This window comes from Phyllopteryx taeniolatus, chromosome 19 (genome assembly GCF_024500385.1).
Source record: "Phyllopteryx taeniolatus isolate TA_2022b chromosome 19, UOR_Ptae_1.2, whole genome shotgun sequence".
NCBI lineage: Eukaryota > Metazoa > Chordata > Actinopteri > Syngnathiformes > Syngnathidae > Phyllopteryx > Phyllopteryx taeniolatus.
The window spans coordinates 5,403,213-5,420,269 of record NC_084520.1 but is presented as its reverse complement, the minus strand read 5'-3'; the positions used below and the strand labels follow the sequence as shown (position 1 = coordinate 5,420,269).

The 17,057-nt window shown below is 38.4% G+C and overlaps 1 protein-coding gene across 1 annotated transcript in view; it reads right to left on the bottom strand.

The window, feature by feature from the left end:
* uts2r2 (urotensin-2 receptor 2) overlaps positions 1–17,057 on the bottom strand; it is a 24,238-nt gene extending 7,181 nt beyond the window's left edge. Inside the window, exons 1-8 of the mRNA XM_061755894.1 lie at positions 16,870–17,057; positions 15,938–16,164; positions 9,959–10,034; positions 9,789–9,831; positions 7,546–7,610; positions 6,910–6,966; positions 5,558–5,711; positions 1,419–1,542 (exon numbers count right to left, since the gene is read on the bottom strand). Coding sequence (XP_061611878.1) covers positions 1,419–1,542; positions 5,558–5,711; positions 6,910–6,966; positions 7,546–7,610; positions 9,789–9,831; positions 9,959–10,034; positions 15,938–16,164; positions 16,870–16,937 — 814 coding nt within the window. The 5' untranslated portion in view covers positions 16,938–17,057. The remainder of the gene's footprint in view (positions 1–1,418; positions 1,543–5,557; positions 5,712–6,909; positions 6,967–7,545; positions 7,611–9,788; positions 9,832–9,958; positions 10,035–15,937; positions 16,165–16,869) is intronic.

The following is a 17,057-nucleotide window of genomic DNA, read 5'->3' as shown; positions in this document are numbered from 1 at the left end:
CCTGCTTAAGACAATGCCAAACCACATTTTGCACATGTTACAACAGCATGGCTTCGTAGTAAAAGAGTGCGGGTACTAGACTGGCCTGCCTGCTTCCAATTGAAAACGTGTGGCGCATTATGAAGCGTAAAATACGACAACAGAGACCCTGGACTGTTGAACAGCTGAAGCTGTCCATCAAGCAAGAACAGGAACGAATTCCACCTACAAAGCTTCAACAATTAGTGTCCTCAGTTCCCAAACGTTTATTGAATGTTGTTAAAAGAAAAGGTGATGTAACACAGTGGTAAACATGACGCTGTCCAAGCTTTTTTGGAACCTGTTGCACCCATAAAATTTTAAAGTTAATGATTATTTGCTAAAAACAATAAAGTTTATCAGTTTGAACATTAAATATCTTGTCTTTGTAGTGTATTCAATTAAATATAGGTCGAACATGAATTGCAAATCATTGTATTCCGTTTTTATTTATGTTTAACACAACGTCCCAACTTCATTGGAATTGGGGTTGTATTTAAATGACCAGGACTCCTTCAGACTGTGCCAGGCTTGTCACCGTTACTGTTTTGTACCGTACTTGAAAGTCATTAATGCTGTGAAATCAATGTAACATCTTTATAAAAAGGACCCTGAAAAGTATTCACATATGCAAGTTAATTTAAAAAAATAAAATAAAAATAGTGTAAAAGTTTCAACTATGGATACAGGAGCAGAATAAATGGCAGTAAAAGAAATGTAATTGTTATAAAAAATAATAAGGGGATCTTTGGATCTTTCTAAGGGGTCCGAATTATACCAAGCAACCCTGGCCCCAAAAGTGCAGACTGTTTGACTCGTAGCTATGAGTATACACAATACCATGTTCAAGCATAGTGTACTTGACTGGCACAGAGGTGTACTTGGAAACAACTCAAAATAATAATATGTGATGTTATATTTTGGGGGTTAGGGTAGACCCCAGAGCTTTCCTTTTTAATTCTGTACATGTAAATAACTTATGGAAAACATGGTGCCAAAATCCCAAAATAAGGTATTATGTATTAAGGTGTAAAGCCTCACCTTCCAGGACGTGCAATAAAAACAGTTTACCCCAATCCCTTGATCCTCTAAAGCGTATGAGTCACTACAGCTGGTTATCCACTTAGTGAGATTACGCTCACGTTGCTACTCCATTGTCTGCTATAATTACCTCGAGATTCCCTAATGTAGCTGATTATCATTATAATCCTACCCGAGATGAAATCCTTAAGCATGCATTACTTGGTTTAAGTGTGGCTTTAATGGACTTAAGCCGACAAAGCTGTAGGTTACAGGTGTTAATATTGCCATGTAAATATATAAGAGCAGATATTAAGATAAAATAAATGATAAGTGTTACTTTGTCTAGAGTTTTTTTTTTATGAACAGCTGGTATTTACCTGCCTTCGGTTCTACTGTCTTATTGCCATCTTGGTCCATAAAGACAAATCTTCCTCCGGTGAAGTCAGAGCCATAGTCAGAAAGGTATAGAAGGGATGTGTAGTCAAATGAGCCATAGGTGACCTAAAAGAAAGTAAAAGGAACATGACATTTTCAACATCACTAGAAATTATAAATGCACTTGTGTGTTATATTTTCCTGAGGATTCAATGTGACCCAAGGATAAATGCAGCACTGTAATTACTTATCAAATCATACATAGAACAGAACAAGTTTCATCGCACAACACATTTTGACTTTAAAAAGGCAAAGGCTATATAAACTTAAGACTGATGGCTTCTTCCATTTTGGTGCCAACCAGAGCTGATACTTGTGCATGTTAGCTTACTGAGACAATTATTGGCACCGTTGGAAACACACACCATGTCTGTGTTCTCATCTAAGTCTTTGCCACTTTAAGAAAATCAGACTGTTTGCCAACAAAGTGTCTTCCACAGAAATTTCCAGTCACCACATGCACCTTAACTAAAACAAAAACATTTACCTAAACAGCTATCAGAGCAAAATAAATAGTTTATTGGAGGAGGTAGCAAGGGCGAGCAGCTGAACTCCTGCCAGTATTTATCTAACTAAATGGTTATATTAACACAAGGTTTCAACTTGGGAACATAAAGTTTATGTTGGTATCCTTCCCATCTTTGACAATCAAAACCAAAATGCTTGGTGGAACTGGAACTTTTGACCAAAGAAGAGAGCTTCTTACAGAGGACTGTGAGAATGCAAAGTACATGGAAACAGCGTGGTCTACAACCCGCGGCTCTAGAGCCACGTGTGGCTCTTTCATCCGTTTGCTGTGGCTGTCAGTGACTTTGGAGAGTACAGTAATCCCTCGTTTATCGCAGCTGTTTACATTCCAGAACTTCTCCACAATAGATGAAATCGGCGAAGTAGTGAACAATTATTTACAGTAGTATTTATATAAATTTAAGTTTCCTATATGCAGTTCAGCGGCACGGTGAACGACTAGTTAGCACATCTGCCTCAAAGTTCTGAGGACTGGGGTTCAAATCCCGGCCCCTCCTGTGTGGTGTTTGCATGTTCTCCCAGTGCCTGCGGGGGTTTTCTCCCACATCCCAAAAACATGGTAGGTGGTAGTTTAATTGAAGATACTAAATTGCCCTTAGGTGTGAATGTGAATGGTTGTTTGTTTCTATGTGCACTGCGATTGGTTGGCGACCAGTTCAGTGTGTACCCAGCCTCTCGCCCGAAGATAGCTGGGATGGGCTCCAGCACGCCCGCGACCCTAGTGAGGATAAGCGGTATGGAAAATGGATGGATGGATATATGCAAATCAAAGTCAGTGACTTTTGAGAGGTGCAGGTATTTTACTTGTCCACTTGAGGTCGCCATCTCCAGACTCTACATGAGCACAATCCAACAGAAGATGAGTGCGCTCAAAGCATCATGGGAATAAATGTTGCTCTTTACTTGCATTTTTTTTCCATATTGTTATGAGTGTCGCATTAGCTATAAATCAGGCTGGTAAGTTATTCCATTAAACTCTGGCTGTGGCTTGTGTGTTAAACAGTGGAATTACAGTCATGTACATTGCATCGCCAAGCAACATGATAACTGACCAAATGTATCCATCCATCCATCCATCCATTTTCTGAGCCGCTTCTCCTCACTAGGGTCGCGGGCGTGCTGGAGCCTATCCCAGCTGTCATCGGGCAGGAGGCGGGGTACACCCTGAACTGGTTGCCAGCCAATCGCAGGGCACATACAAACAAACAACTATTCGCACTCGCAGTCACACCTACGGGAAAGTTAAAGTCTCCAATTAATGCATGTTTATGGGATGTGGGAGGAAAACGGAGTGCCCGGAGAAAACCCACGCAGGGACGGGGAGAACATGCAAATTCCACACAGGCGGGACAGGGGATTGAACACGGGTCCTCAGAACTGTGAGGCTGATGCTTTAATCAGCTATTTGACCCGTGGTAGTAAAAAAAAGATGAATAAATCCAAGAAAAGAAAAGTTTCTGAAGAAAATGTGCTACTATATTAGAACTATATTAAAAACAAACAGCACTTACCCCTCACATAGGACAGTTTACAATTGTGTATTATACATGGTGAAGTCATGCAGCCCTGATGTTTTTGGGTTGCATTTTGGGTTCGTTCAATAAGATAACCATTTTATTTTAAAGCAAGCTTCAACAAAACTTTTCTAGTTTTTTTTTTTTTTTTTTACATGCAGAAATAAAATTTCAGGTTCTGTGAAGCAGTTCACCGATTTCATGAATGTAACACACAATTGTTTGTACATATATAGGTTTAAAAAAACAAAACAATATGTGCAGTATTGTTTAAATGTCAAAAAGGTTTTTTTTTGCTCCTAGTGTTTTTTGTTGTTTTTCCTGTGGGAGATCATCAAAATGGTTCTGACTATTTAGGGTTGCCGACCCCTGGTGTATACAGTTAGGCAATAGTGAACATAAAATGTCAGCCTATAGCACACTTTCACCTTCATGTCTAAGAGAAGCTAAAGTCACCTTCATGACTAAAAGTAATGTTTGCATTTATAAGTGCCCCTACTTTTAATCTTGTTTCATGTTACTGTATTTCTAGCTCCACTATGTACAAAATGCACTTCGAATTCTGTCAAACTGCAATTTACACTCTGACACGCTAATTGCTGTATGATCGATGGGGAGGAAATTTGCTATTAAAAATGTCAAAGTCCATTTACATTTTAATGAGGGTGAGGTTTTAGCCAATTATCCCCCAAAATGTCTGCAGAGCCACAGAGGCAGGGAGGCAAATCCTTCCCCATTCAATTCTTTCAGCCATCGAGATTACAGCAGGAGAAAATGAGATGCCAAATATTGATATGGCCACACAAAACCAATGACACAGGAGACATGCCAAAAGGTAATGCAAAACAAAATATAATTCCATTATTTGTATTGAATCAGAGTTCATCTCGTTGTGATTCAGTTTTCTAAAAAGGATATACAGTATTAATATGAAAAGTGACGCCAATACATACATTTTGCTTCCGAAGGTATTGTTTTGAAAGTTCCTAATTGATATGACTAAATGTTATTTGCTGCACCAAAGGGTGTTAAGTGGGCAAGTGTATAGAAAACCTTGTTTGACCACCCTAAAAGTTGGACAATTTGGAGTTTGACCAGAATTTGGGTGAAAAATATACCCCAAATATCCATAAATTTTGTGAATACAAACCATTTGTCATACGTGATGTCCATGTCCTGCGAGCTGTACCCCCAGTACACCGGGGTACTGTATTTTAAAGTGAGATATTTCATCTTCATTAAAGAAAACAAAAGAAAAAGCCCTCCAGTCATGTTTTCTTAATTTGTACTTGTAAAGTATGTCGTCTCAATGGAAATGTATGTTTTGAAAGTTGAAAAAAATTTCACAGAACAGACTGGTTGAAATTAAGTACCACTGAATACTTGAGGTTGCCTTCGTTGTGTCATTTGAAAGCGTGAAAACTTTTAAACGTTAATCTATGTCTTTAAAGTCTTACATTTCTACAGAATCTTCTTGGTTTAAAACAAACACCTAACAATGCTTATTTCTAGTGAAAATAATGTTCTACAGTGTATTCAACTATGAACATTTACACTGGGTGAATTTTTAGTGTGAACCACTATAGGTTAAAAGACAATTTACTAAGGTATTGTTTCTGGGAAACAAATTAGAATCAGGTGAAGAACATAAAATAACATAAAAACAGCAGAATACAGTCCGTTTTACTACAGGAGAGGGGGCCAACTCCTCCAGCACGATTCAAGAATGTTTGGAGCAAACAAGAAATGTCTTAAATGCTCTCAATGTACGCTGTGCCAAACTCGTTGGCATATACAGTACTGTATATGCACGCTCAGAAACGTTATCATTATAAGACACAAGGCACCAGAAAATCCTTCCAAAATTATTCTAAATGTCCAAAGTCATGTGAATTAATAAAACCAGTCAGTCTGTGTGGATACATTGCATTGCTGCTTTAGTATTTGTAAGCATCCCAAATTTCATTTGCTCGACGCATCATCTAAATCAAGAACGTCAAACCTAAAATTAACTGCACACTCGACCAGCAATCAAATACCTTATCTATGTGCGGGTGCCAATACTCGTCATGTTGTGTCTTGGCTATTGTAGAGTTGATCCTGGAGAAGAAGGTGGGCTTGGTGAGGTACATCAGTGCTTGGTCTAAACCAAACGCCTCTGCAATAAGTGTTTGGATTCGCTTGCGTACAACTCTAAAGATGAAAAGAATATGACATAGGTTAAGACAGCACGGTCAAAGCTTTTGCTCTACAGTTTTGCAAATAAGGCTGAATTAGGACTGATCATTTTTCCGATTGTCTAAGAGTTCAACATTCCTTTGTCTTTCCATACTAGTTTTTTTTTTTTTTTTAAAGTGTGTATATAAACATGGAAACAACTCCAAACAAGCCAAGGAGTTGACGGATCATTCATTGTTTAGTCTTTAATAAATTTTGAGTTAAATAAAACTGGTATCAGTGTTGTTCGCCTTTGTCTAAGAAATTATTCATGTGGACTTGATGGCAACCTGAAAGGCAGAAAATAAATTTCTGAAATTAGAACAAATTACCGTAATTTCTCATGTATAATGAGCATCCCCCCACAAAAAAAATTGTCAAAAGTCAAGAGTGTGCATTATACATAGGTATAGGGGAAAATGTGGGGCGGGTTGGAACTTTCACATTTTATAACTGTATGCCGCCATCTAGTGGTTATGAAAAAGCTGTGCACTTTCATTCCAATATGCCACAGCCACCTAGAGGTTATAAGAAAGGTGTATACTTTCATTCCAATATGCCATCGCCACCTAAAGGTTATGAAAAACGTGAAGCCTACACTTTCATTTTAATATGACTAGGGTACGTATGACTGCATATATGTACAGTTGTCCTCATGAGTTTACATACCCTGGGAGAATTTGTGAAATATTGTTTTTTTAAATATGACTGATGACTGAACAACAACCATCGTTAATGTCTTTATGGTTTGTTTAATGATAATGCTTGACAGTTTAATTTGAATCCCATTAAAATAAAATTAAATGTGTTTCACCTGACCCTTCATGTTTTCTTTAAAGAATTGTACTCGTCTTACAAATTCTGCCCGGGTAATCAAACATAAGAGCAGAACTGTGTGTTTTCTTATTTACTATGTGTTATTATCTATGTGTTCAAATAAAGTGCTTAACTTCAGAATAATTCTATGAAAAAAACTAACAAAATACAGATACTTCATGTTTTGATCATATGGGTCGAAGCAAAATCATGCATTGTAAACTTGCATTATACATAGGTTGAAGGGTTTTCCAGAATTTTGAGGTCAACTTTGGGGGTGCGTATTATACATGAGAAATTACCAGTTTCACTATAAAATAAAAGCCTAATTGTTTTAAAACGACGGTTACTTGCCCACCTATAAAGCTGGAAATCATCTTCTGTGAACACATCCTGGATATGTTCTCCAAAATATCTGGAAAGTTTCCAGATGCAAACAAATCCAGTTAGAGATCATATTCAGAATGGGGGACAAAAACACGCAGTCATTATGTAAAAGAGGAGAGGAGGTGGGATCTCTTAACATAAATTAAACATTCAAGCATGCATGGGTCAGCCATGAGAGGAGTGCTTTCCCGGCCCGGTACATAGTACTATTCATGTCCATCTGCTTTATCTGAGGAACCTGTACAGTAACGGGTGAGGGGTTGGAACGCAATACAACTATGATTAAAATCACCCAAGTTTTGCTCCCGAGAATCCTACATCAGTCACCTCCCCTTTGGGATGATATGATAGGAGGTGGGCATGTATCGTGGAAGAAGGTAAGGGAGGAGCAGACGATCCCAATTAAAATCAGGTTTTCTTGGCAGTGACAAATTGTGGGTATGGGTCAATGGACCTGAAGGTGAAAGCTCATAGGAAACAGAAAATGAGCAAAACTGATGACTACTCGGGAGAACATATTCCAGCAAACACTGTATATTACACTAGACATTCAGGCAGTCAAATACATAAAACAATCCACTAAGAACAATTTGCAATAGTGTCCCACCTGTAAATGTTGACAAATTGCTGCCCCATTGATAATGCTCCTGAATGCAGGTCCAAGATGGAGGCCTTTTAAGGTCAAAACAAACAAGAATTAGCGTGAAAACATTTCAGCAGATGCATGGCACAGTCATTGTTGCAAACCATCCCCCCCTGTACCCTTTAATAGATATCAACATTAACTCCATTAGGACACTGGTGTTTTTTTCATCGTTTATTTCCCACAGAAGTCACCGTGTTGCTACTTGATAAATTGGCCTATCAGTGGCTAAGAACCAGGCTTGTTAGAGAATAAAGAAGGGGATATAGGACATGGCAGGGACATCCAAATAGCTTGCAATATATGGGGGAGGATATAAAAAGTCTACACACTGTGCTCAAATGCCAGGATTTTGTGATATAAAAAAAGAGACCAAGATAAATCATTTCAAAACTTATTCCACGATTAATGTGACTCAACTGAAAAAAAATATAGGAAGCAAAATAAATACTTTTGAGATGGGAGTTATTTCCATGTCACAAATAGCTTAACTTCCTGGTAAACATCTACATACATACTGTACATTTACATGCAGAAACATAAGAGTTCTATAATTTAAATGGCCTTGGCTTCACATTAGAACATAGGTGTTAAACTCAAGGCCCAAGGGCCAGATCCGCCCCTCCACATCATTTTCTGTGGCTCGCGAAAGCAAATCATGAGTGTCATGTTTCTTGCTAAAATACCAAAATTGCAAATTGTCTTCACTTTTAAAAACAATGAGGTATTTCTAGCTTTTTGGCCAAAAAAGCTTTTTGGCCACGTTGGTCAAAAAAAGAAATCTTCTGAAGAAATGTTTCAAACTTAAACCATGTATGTACCATTGAGTGAAACTCCTATTTTGTGCTTCTCTCTCTTTTTTTCAAAAGAACAACTTTGATGGACATAGAAATTGCTGATCCTGATCATGAGTGAAAACATCTAAAGGCATGAGGTCCTAAAGTTGGACGTAGAACTTGCTGACTAATGGTGACTCATGTTCCTCAGAAGCAGAAGGTTCTATCTCAAATTTCACCTTCTAATATCTCTGAGTCCTGGAAGCAATAAATCATGGCTGCGATATATTAAGGCACTCTTCTACAGTCAATAATTATTCCACACAGAAGACTGAGGGAGAACTCTCAAAGCATGACAGATCCGAATAGTGAAATCTTCAAGCTGTTTTCTCCAAATTAGTAAAAGTGGACACAGAACTAGCTTATTCCAGGACAAAGTCTCAAAGTGGAAGTTTTTGAAAGTGTTATCCTTCACTAAAGACGCAACAATTTCTAGTGCGGTGGTCTCAAGAGTAGAGCTACTGTTTCATCATCTGGAGAGGAGCGACCTGAGGCTGACCAGGAACCTAATGTTGACCCCTCCTCCAACATAAATACTATAAATTAGTAGGTTAAAAACTAGCCTGTGGAAAGCTAAGAAAACTTTCTGAATGGCTCTTTGACTTCTGTTCTTGTATCAGATACAATTCAAAACCAGGGTCTTGGCCTTTATATGGGACTGAAGGCATCTACCTGCGGCCCTTCATCTATTTAAATGGACTCTTAACATTGTGCAGCACCAGACTGGGTGAAAAATGTTGCCCACACCATTGCAGCCTGGTCGATCGTGAAAGGGGGATCCCCCCCATCTGCAGTCCCTTATCAAGGTTTCTTTTTTTCCCCCCAAATGGTGTTTTGAATTTTTTCTTGCCCGATTGGGGGGTTTAGATCAGGGGATGTAGTCAATCATTGCTAATTGTGAGCCTGTGAAGCCTTTTGAGACAATTTTATGATTAAAGGCTATACAAATAAACTTGACTTGAATAGACAAATTTGACTTTTCAACTAAATACCCTCAAAATGTTAATTATTTCTCTGACAGAAAAACATCATTCCTGAATATTTGAAGCATGTAACACGTAAGAAGTCCTCTAACCTCATAAAGCTAACTTGTGCCAAGTTTCAGTCAAAATGAATTGATTTTTTATTTTATTTTTTAGCTTTAGGATAATAATCCATCAAAGTTTAATGTAGAGAAATGGCGTGGAACCAATATGGACATACTGGGGCCAAATCATGTTCTATTCTAAGCAGGTATTTCCAATCCCAAAATGTATTACAAGAACATCATTTATGAGATGAGAAAAAAACAAAATTAGTAGAGAGGAGTGCTGACTGTGCATTGTGCAGAACCATTAAAGTTCCTCTCGTTTTATTTGACAATATACTCACTCCTCCCTCTGATCCAGCCAGTTGAAGTCCCCTCTCAGCCAGCCTGTATCAAAAAAAGTATTAAAAGTGATTTACTCTTCCTATTAAGGCAGGGGAAGTAAATGGAAAAAAAAGAAAAACAACTGAGAAATAGAAATTACACAAGCTGCTTTCTGTTTGACAGTATTCACCTCCTGAGGAGCTGAGCTTCCTCCCTTGTCACCACACCGTCCGCGACAGCACGGCCACACTTCTGAGGGGTGCATCCTGAGAACGGAGATAAACACAGTGAGGAACTGAAAATTAATCGTAGCTTATCTACATAAATTCCCACTGAAATTGGTGAGCAGAAAGAAAAACCTGGGAAGGAGTTTACAGTGTATGAGTTCCACTAATTACCGTCATTTCTAGTGCACCTATGTGTAATACGCTCCCCCAAAGTTGACCTAAAATGTCTGGAAAACCCTTCAAACTATGTATAATGCATTTTTACAATGCATGATTTTGCTTCTACCCATATGATCAAAACATGAATTATCTGTATTTTATTAGTTTTTCAAAGAATTATTCTGAAGTTAAGCACTTTATTTGAACACGTAATACTTTATTTTTATTTACTTGCCCTTATTTTGAAATTCACAGCCCTACTTTTATTTAGTAAATAAGAAAACACACAGTAGGGCTCATGTTTGATTGTCCTGGGAGAATTTGTAAGATGGGTACAATTCTTTAAAGAAAACATGAAGGGCCAGGCAAAACATATTTAATTGTATTTCAATGGGATTCAAATTAAACTGTAAATAATTTCAGAAAAGCATTATCATTAAACAAAACATAACCATAAAGAAATTAATGATAGTTGTTGTTCAGTCATCAGTCACATTTAAAAAAACAAAACAATATTTCACAAATTATGCCAGGGTATGTAAACTGTACATATATGCAGTCATACATACCCCTGTCATATTGGAATGAAAGTGTAGGCTACATCTTTTTCATAACCTTGAGGTGGCGGTGGCATACTAGAATGAAAGTGTACAATTTTTTTCTTAACCTCTAGGTGGCATATTGTAATGAAGGTGTACATCTTTTTCATAACGTCTAGATGGTGGCATACATTTATAAAATGTGAAAGATTTTTCATTTCCCCCTACACCTATATATAATGCGCACTATTGACTTGACATTTCTTGGGGAGGGAATGCGCATTATACACAAGAAATTACAGTAGTCACAAAGACATGGGCCAGTCCGAAAGGATTTGCCTTGTGCAGAATTGAAGAGAGAACATATCCTGCCCACCACATTATCGACCCAAATGTGGAAAGCGGGACTTATTGCAGGAGAGATGTCATTCTTTTTCATGTGCCATGTTGAGGCCTGGTGGTAAAGAACAACAACATAAATGTTGATATTAATGTTGTTCCTTAGCAAGAATGTCATTGGTGTGTACTCATTTTTTAAACATTAAATGAACTGATGAGAAAAAATAAATTTATGTCTCCACTGAAAAATCTCATTTACAATTAATGTCCCACATATGTGGGACTATTTTGTAGTATCCATCCATCTTATATACTGCTTATCCTCACTAGGGCCGCGGGTGTGCTGGAGCCTATCCCAGCTGACTTCAGGCAAGAAGGAGGAAGGGGGGGTTCACCCTGGACTTGTTGCCAGGCAATTTAGAAGTAAATCTCCCCTTCATACAATTGCATTTGGAAGAGGAAATAATGGCACAAGGGGAGGACAATTGCTTGGCTTGCATGGTTGCCGCTACAATACTTGACTATCGACACCATTTCTAGAAATAAAATCCTGCATGTCTGCTACAAAAGCTTAACTGCATATCATAATCCAAAACATCACAAGTGCCATTGGTGATTTTGAGGCACATGCCACTCAGCTTTGATAATTGGGACAATCATGCTACTTCACAATTAAAATATTCAAGTGTGGTCTTCCTAAAGGGATGATTCTGAAATTTTTTCAAAATGTGAGGACCAGCAAATCAATTAAAAGTTATAACTGTTCTTTCCAGAGCAGCTTCAATTGAAAAAGGAAACCGTACATAAGATAGTATGGCACCCCATTAAATTTTTTAATTACAATTGGTTAACTACTTGAACAAATCCAGTAAATGACTACAAGGAAAGAATTGTAAAATCATCCAACCTCTGACATCCAGTAATCATCGACACTAGTCTCCAATTAATCTAAAGCTCTCTGCACGCTAAGCGACACGTCCAAAACCACGTGACTATTTTTCCTGAGTGTCCGACGGTCGGCCACTTGTTATGATGCAATTCAAAATTTGAATTGCCACTGCACGGGAATGAAACTTTGAAGATATAACTGACAATTTAAAAAAAAAAAAAACGTGCATCAGGCTCCGACATAAATCCTTTAGGAGTGGTGGCCCAATGAGCCAAGTTGTGGTGACCATCAGGTTCAATGATTACAGATACAAAGAGATTATTTTTTATTTCTCTTATACGAATATTTTTTTTAAAAAGCCGCTCTTTGAATAGTTCTGTTGGAACAAATTATTATTATCTTTTTTTTACCTGTTTTGATTTTTAATCTAGTCAATACTATGTCTTGGCATTGTATCGCTACTCTAATATACAATAAGAATCAATTTTATTGTACATTTGTAAATTGTACATAATTTTTTTATACAGTAGTGTAGCAAGTCTTATTTATAGACTGACACATTAGAAGAAATATCAGGTTAATTGATATTTTAAGCGAGTTACAGGAGTAAATTTCCAAGTCAACAAAAACATGACGCTCAAATAAAATTAAACGTGGTTTCTCGCATACATTTAGCCGGAATAGTTTTACTTGGAATGCGTTGCTGCAGCAGCCTCAACCGCAAAACTAAATGGCATAATAAATCTAGCGGTGTATCCTTATTCTGCCTGATGATCGAGGATTGTTAAACTGACAGGCGCAAAAAAATGGCAGTGCGGTAAAATGGCTTGATCGATTTAATGGATAAATCTCTAAATATTAGGGGTAAAAAGCAAGAACGTACAGTTGAGTGATCTGGCCTAAAATGTATAATCACAGTATAAATCGAATCCCTTCACGGTAATAGTACATATTATAACATAAATTCCATCCATCCATTTTCTGAGCCGCTTCTCCTCACAAGGGTCGCGGGCGTGCTGGAGCCTATCCCAGCTATCATCTGGCAGGAGGCGGGGCACACCCTGAACTGGTTGCCAGCCAATCGCAGGGCACACATAAACAAACAACCATTCGCACTCACATTCACACCTACGGGCAATTTAAAGTTGTCAATTAACCTAGCATGCATGTTTTTAGGATGTGGGAGGAAACCGGAGTGCCCGGAGAAAACCCACACAGGCACGGGGAGAACATGCAAACTCCACACAGGCGGGGCCGGGTATTGAACCCTGGTCCTCAGAACTGTGAGGCAGACGCTATAACCAGTCGCTCACCGTGCCGCCATAACATAAATTTAAGTGTAAAAATGTAATGTAAGTAAAGAAATAGTTTAAATATTAGAAATCAATAGAAAGAAGAAATAAATATAAAGAATAGAAGTCTTTTGGTCATATGTGAAGACTACAGAATGGGGAGAGGGAGGAGGATTTGGTCTTGCAAATGCAGTGGGCTATGATGGAGAGTGAATTGAAAAAGGGTTGTGTTTCTTGTTGCTGCTGTGTTTCTGCCCTGACATCACCCTACTCACAGAAATATCTCTGGCATCTGCGACACAGCCGCAGTGCAACCGTTGACTAAATCAGGGTATCAACTGTACCAAACCCGTACCACTTGGCAGTCATTTTAAATCAACATAATGCTGATTGAGTACCTCATAAAGTTGCCTCAAACATTTGTCATGGGTTGCTTTCTACTTTGTAGAGTTGAATACTGAACTGATCAGCAGAGTCATTTAAGGCTGGTCATAATTACCATTACCTGTTCCTGAGGGCAAAAACAATCTGGCATCTATTTGGGGAGAGGTATTTGTTTTATGAGGTCGACCACCTGGTGCCAAAATGAAGCATGGTGTCTATTGGAATTGAGGTGTCAGGTGTTCTTAGACCAGGGTTGGGCTAACCTTTTGGCTCAGGGGCCACGTTGACTTTTAAAATTTGACAGGCGGGCCAAGCCAGAACTAGATGCTTACATATAAAAAAAATATATATTAAAAAAAAAAAAAAAAAGCCAACCACCACCAGCATCCTCTGTGCCATCTTCCGGATTTTTGGAAATTTGTCTGCGCTTAAAAGCATAAAATTCATCCAGTTTGAAAGTTGAACTTCTCTTTTAAGACGGTATCACATTGGAGATCAACCAGTTCCATCTTGAGCTCCCGTAGTGCTGTTTCAGGCACTTGTGTAACTGAATTTTGGATGCCAATTTGTCAGATAAAGGTGTTTTACTGAGCTTGCAAGGTTGATTTTAACCGCTGAGCCGTAGCCACCAGTTCCTGCCTTGATTGGCTGTTAGCATAATCAGCATGCTTGGTAGAAAAGTGACAGCTGATGTTATATTGCTCTAAAACCGCAATGGTTTCTTAACAAATTAGACATACAGCCTTTGACTGGACTTCAATGAAAACGTATTTAGTAGTCCATTCTATATTAAACACTCAGCACTCACTGTCGACTTTTATTTTCTTTGGTTCACTCATGGTTGAAGAAGGGTTGAGAGCAGTAGTAGAGTAAAAACAGCCAAAGTCAAGTCAATGTATCACTGTACCTACTGCTCTACCTGGTGGAACCGCTGGGCATTACAGCACAACCTGGTGGAACCACTCGTGATTACAGGACAAGGTCAAATGAATGTAGTCATGATTTTGATATGATTTGGCCGATTCTGTACCAATCTTTGACGGACCGGATTTAAATGATCAACGGGCCGGATGTGGCCTGTGGGCCGTAGTTTGCCCACCCCTGGCTTAGTCCATTGCTATTTACATTATTCCCTTGGCTACATATCAGCACATTGCAGTGCTGCACCAAGGGCATCATTAATTTTACGGACGACATCACTGGGGTTTTACTCCGCTTATTAGAATTTGCACAGGTGGCCAAGTGGTGTGAGGTGTGCAACTCAAATATTGCGTGAAAAGTTATGATTCAAAAAATTTATTCTACCAGTGATGAACATGTGGGTGGGAGAAGACAGCATGTGGGAGTTTTGTGTGCCAGTTATTCAAGGTGGAGTTTGGAATGAGGCAAGACCAAGATGAGCGAACCTCTCCTGGAAAGTGAGTGATAACACCACATTGGGTGTCGAGGTGAAACTGCTGCCACATTAGACTGGATGAAAGACAGTTGGTGGCTTTTTTAACATCCTCAATCGCACCTCAGTATGTATATGTTGATCCTAACGCGGTATCATGTATTCTCATAAGTTTTGGCGCTGGGGAGCAAATATATTTATCAAATTGTCAAATAAATCAGAGAAATGAGCAGCAATAACCATTTTTGTGGAATAATCACATTTCAATTTCAAATACTCGTCAATTTGGAATGGCTATTTGCAATGGTACATCAGCGAAAAGTTCTAATAAATTGCACAATGCAGTACACTTAAACTGACTTTTAAACTCTAAAATAAGAGAATTGTGTTTGATGTATAAACACAGAAAGCCCCAAATTTTTTCACAAATACATACAAAACCATACATCCATTAAAGTAATTACATTATTTCATGGATAAGGTTAAAAATACTTCAAATGACACATTATACTTGAGGTTCTCAATTACCTTGAATGACGCATTTTTGATTGACAGGGTATGTAACATTTTTCATCACTTTGCTTTATTTACAGTCAAACCTCTTGCACTTGTTTTGGAATGCAAGTCGTCTTGCCTTACAGTCACTTTACGCATTACTGTTTCATCTGCCTACATGATTGAAGCAAGGGTGTTCCTGAAATGCCACTGCTTGTTATCTGTTCCACGTTTGCTTTTTTGTGTCAATTTCAATGAAAAATACCAATTGACCAGACATGAACTGAGGCAGTAATTAAATCTTGGTTGGCCAGTGTTGGAGAGCCAACTAGGTCTAGGAGGTTGCTCGTGGAATCAAATCAAATTGTAACTCCCAGACACATCATAAACAGTAATCCAAAATGTAGAGTCATGATTTTGACCTCATTCCATTCCAGTCACGAAAGCCTCACCTGGGTAGCGTTTGTAGTTCTCGTAGTCCTCAGAGCACGGGATGATGTAGACTCTGGGCTCGGGAAAGACATGCTCACGCTGGCTGACCAATGTTTCTGTTATGTCACTATCAAAAGAAAAGACATACAGCCAAGTAGCTGCACCACACAAACAAAGAGTAACCAGCAACAAAGTGGTTAGCCCTCTGGAAGTCCACCAAGCTGTGCCCTGCCGCAGTGCGTTACCCCTGATGAAGGGAGAGAGGAAAAAGATCAGATACATAAACCATTACAGTAACACGCAAAAAAAAATGTCAACCAGCCAATAGTTGGAAAAGATATGATTGTCGCTAATTTCAAAATATAACACCATTAAACGGAGCCAGTTACTCATATTTACACAAGCTATTGACAGTTTATTTAAAATGCATGAGTTCTTTCCATGTTTTCCGCAATACAATAATAATAAAATAATAATACAATCTTTAAAAAAAAAAAAAAAGTTATGACTCAATGTGGAATTATCTGTCTGTTCATTTAGTTAACTTAAAGAAGAAAAACATTGGGTACTCCCATGCATTCATCTACCTTAAATTCAAATGAATACAAGCTGGTGTAATACATTTTGAGTATTTATAAATTGTATTTATTTATCTATTTTTATCACGGTCTTGCCGTCGAGGGTATGGATAAAACATTTGCAGTCCTCGTGATCATCAAAGTTTCAAGTAGAATATCAGATCCATGTCCCACTCAGCCGCTTGAGCACACCTTGTTTTGCTGCTATCTGTTGTGTAGATTTAACAACTAGACGAACTTTTATAAGCTAATAAAAGTTACACTGAACAATAGTGGGTCATTCAACGATTCAGCATGTATCATGCTGAATTGTACTTTGCCTGGAAAGAAGTCCCTTTGGTTTACACAAGCCGCAAATTGTTTGATTGGCTCACCTTTTGATTTTCTTCCCTATCTCAGTAGAATTGAGGCCTTTAGCATTTCTCTGTCGTACCGGCGCCATTAAAATTCTAGCTTTCTAAAAAAAAAAAAACGCGGTCATGCACGGGTATTGCCGTTGCCTTCGTTCCCTGCTACACACACCGCGCCACTTGCTCCCAAATCTTTTTTCCATTTCCGGGTT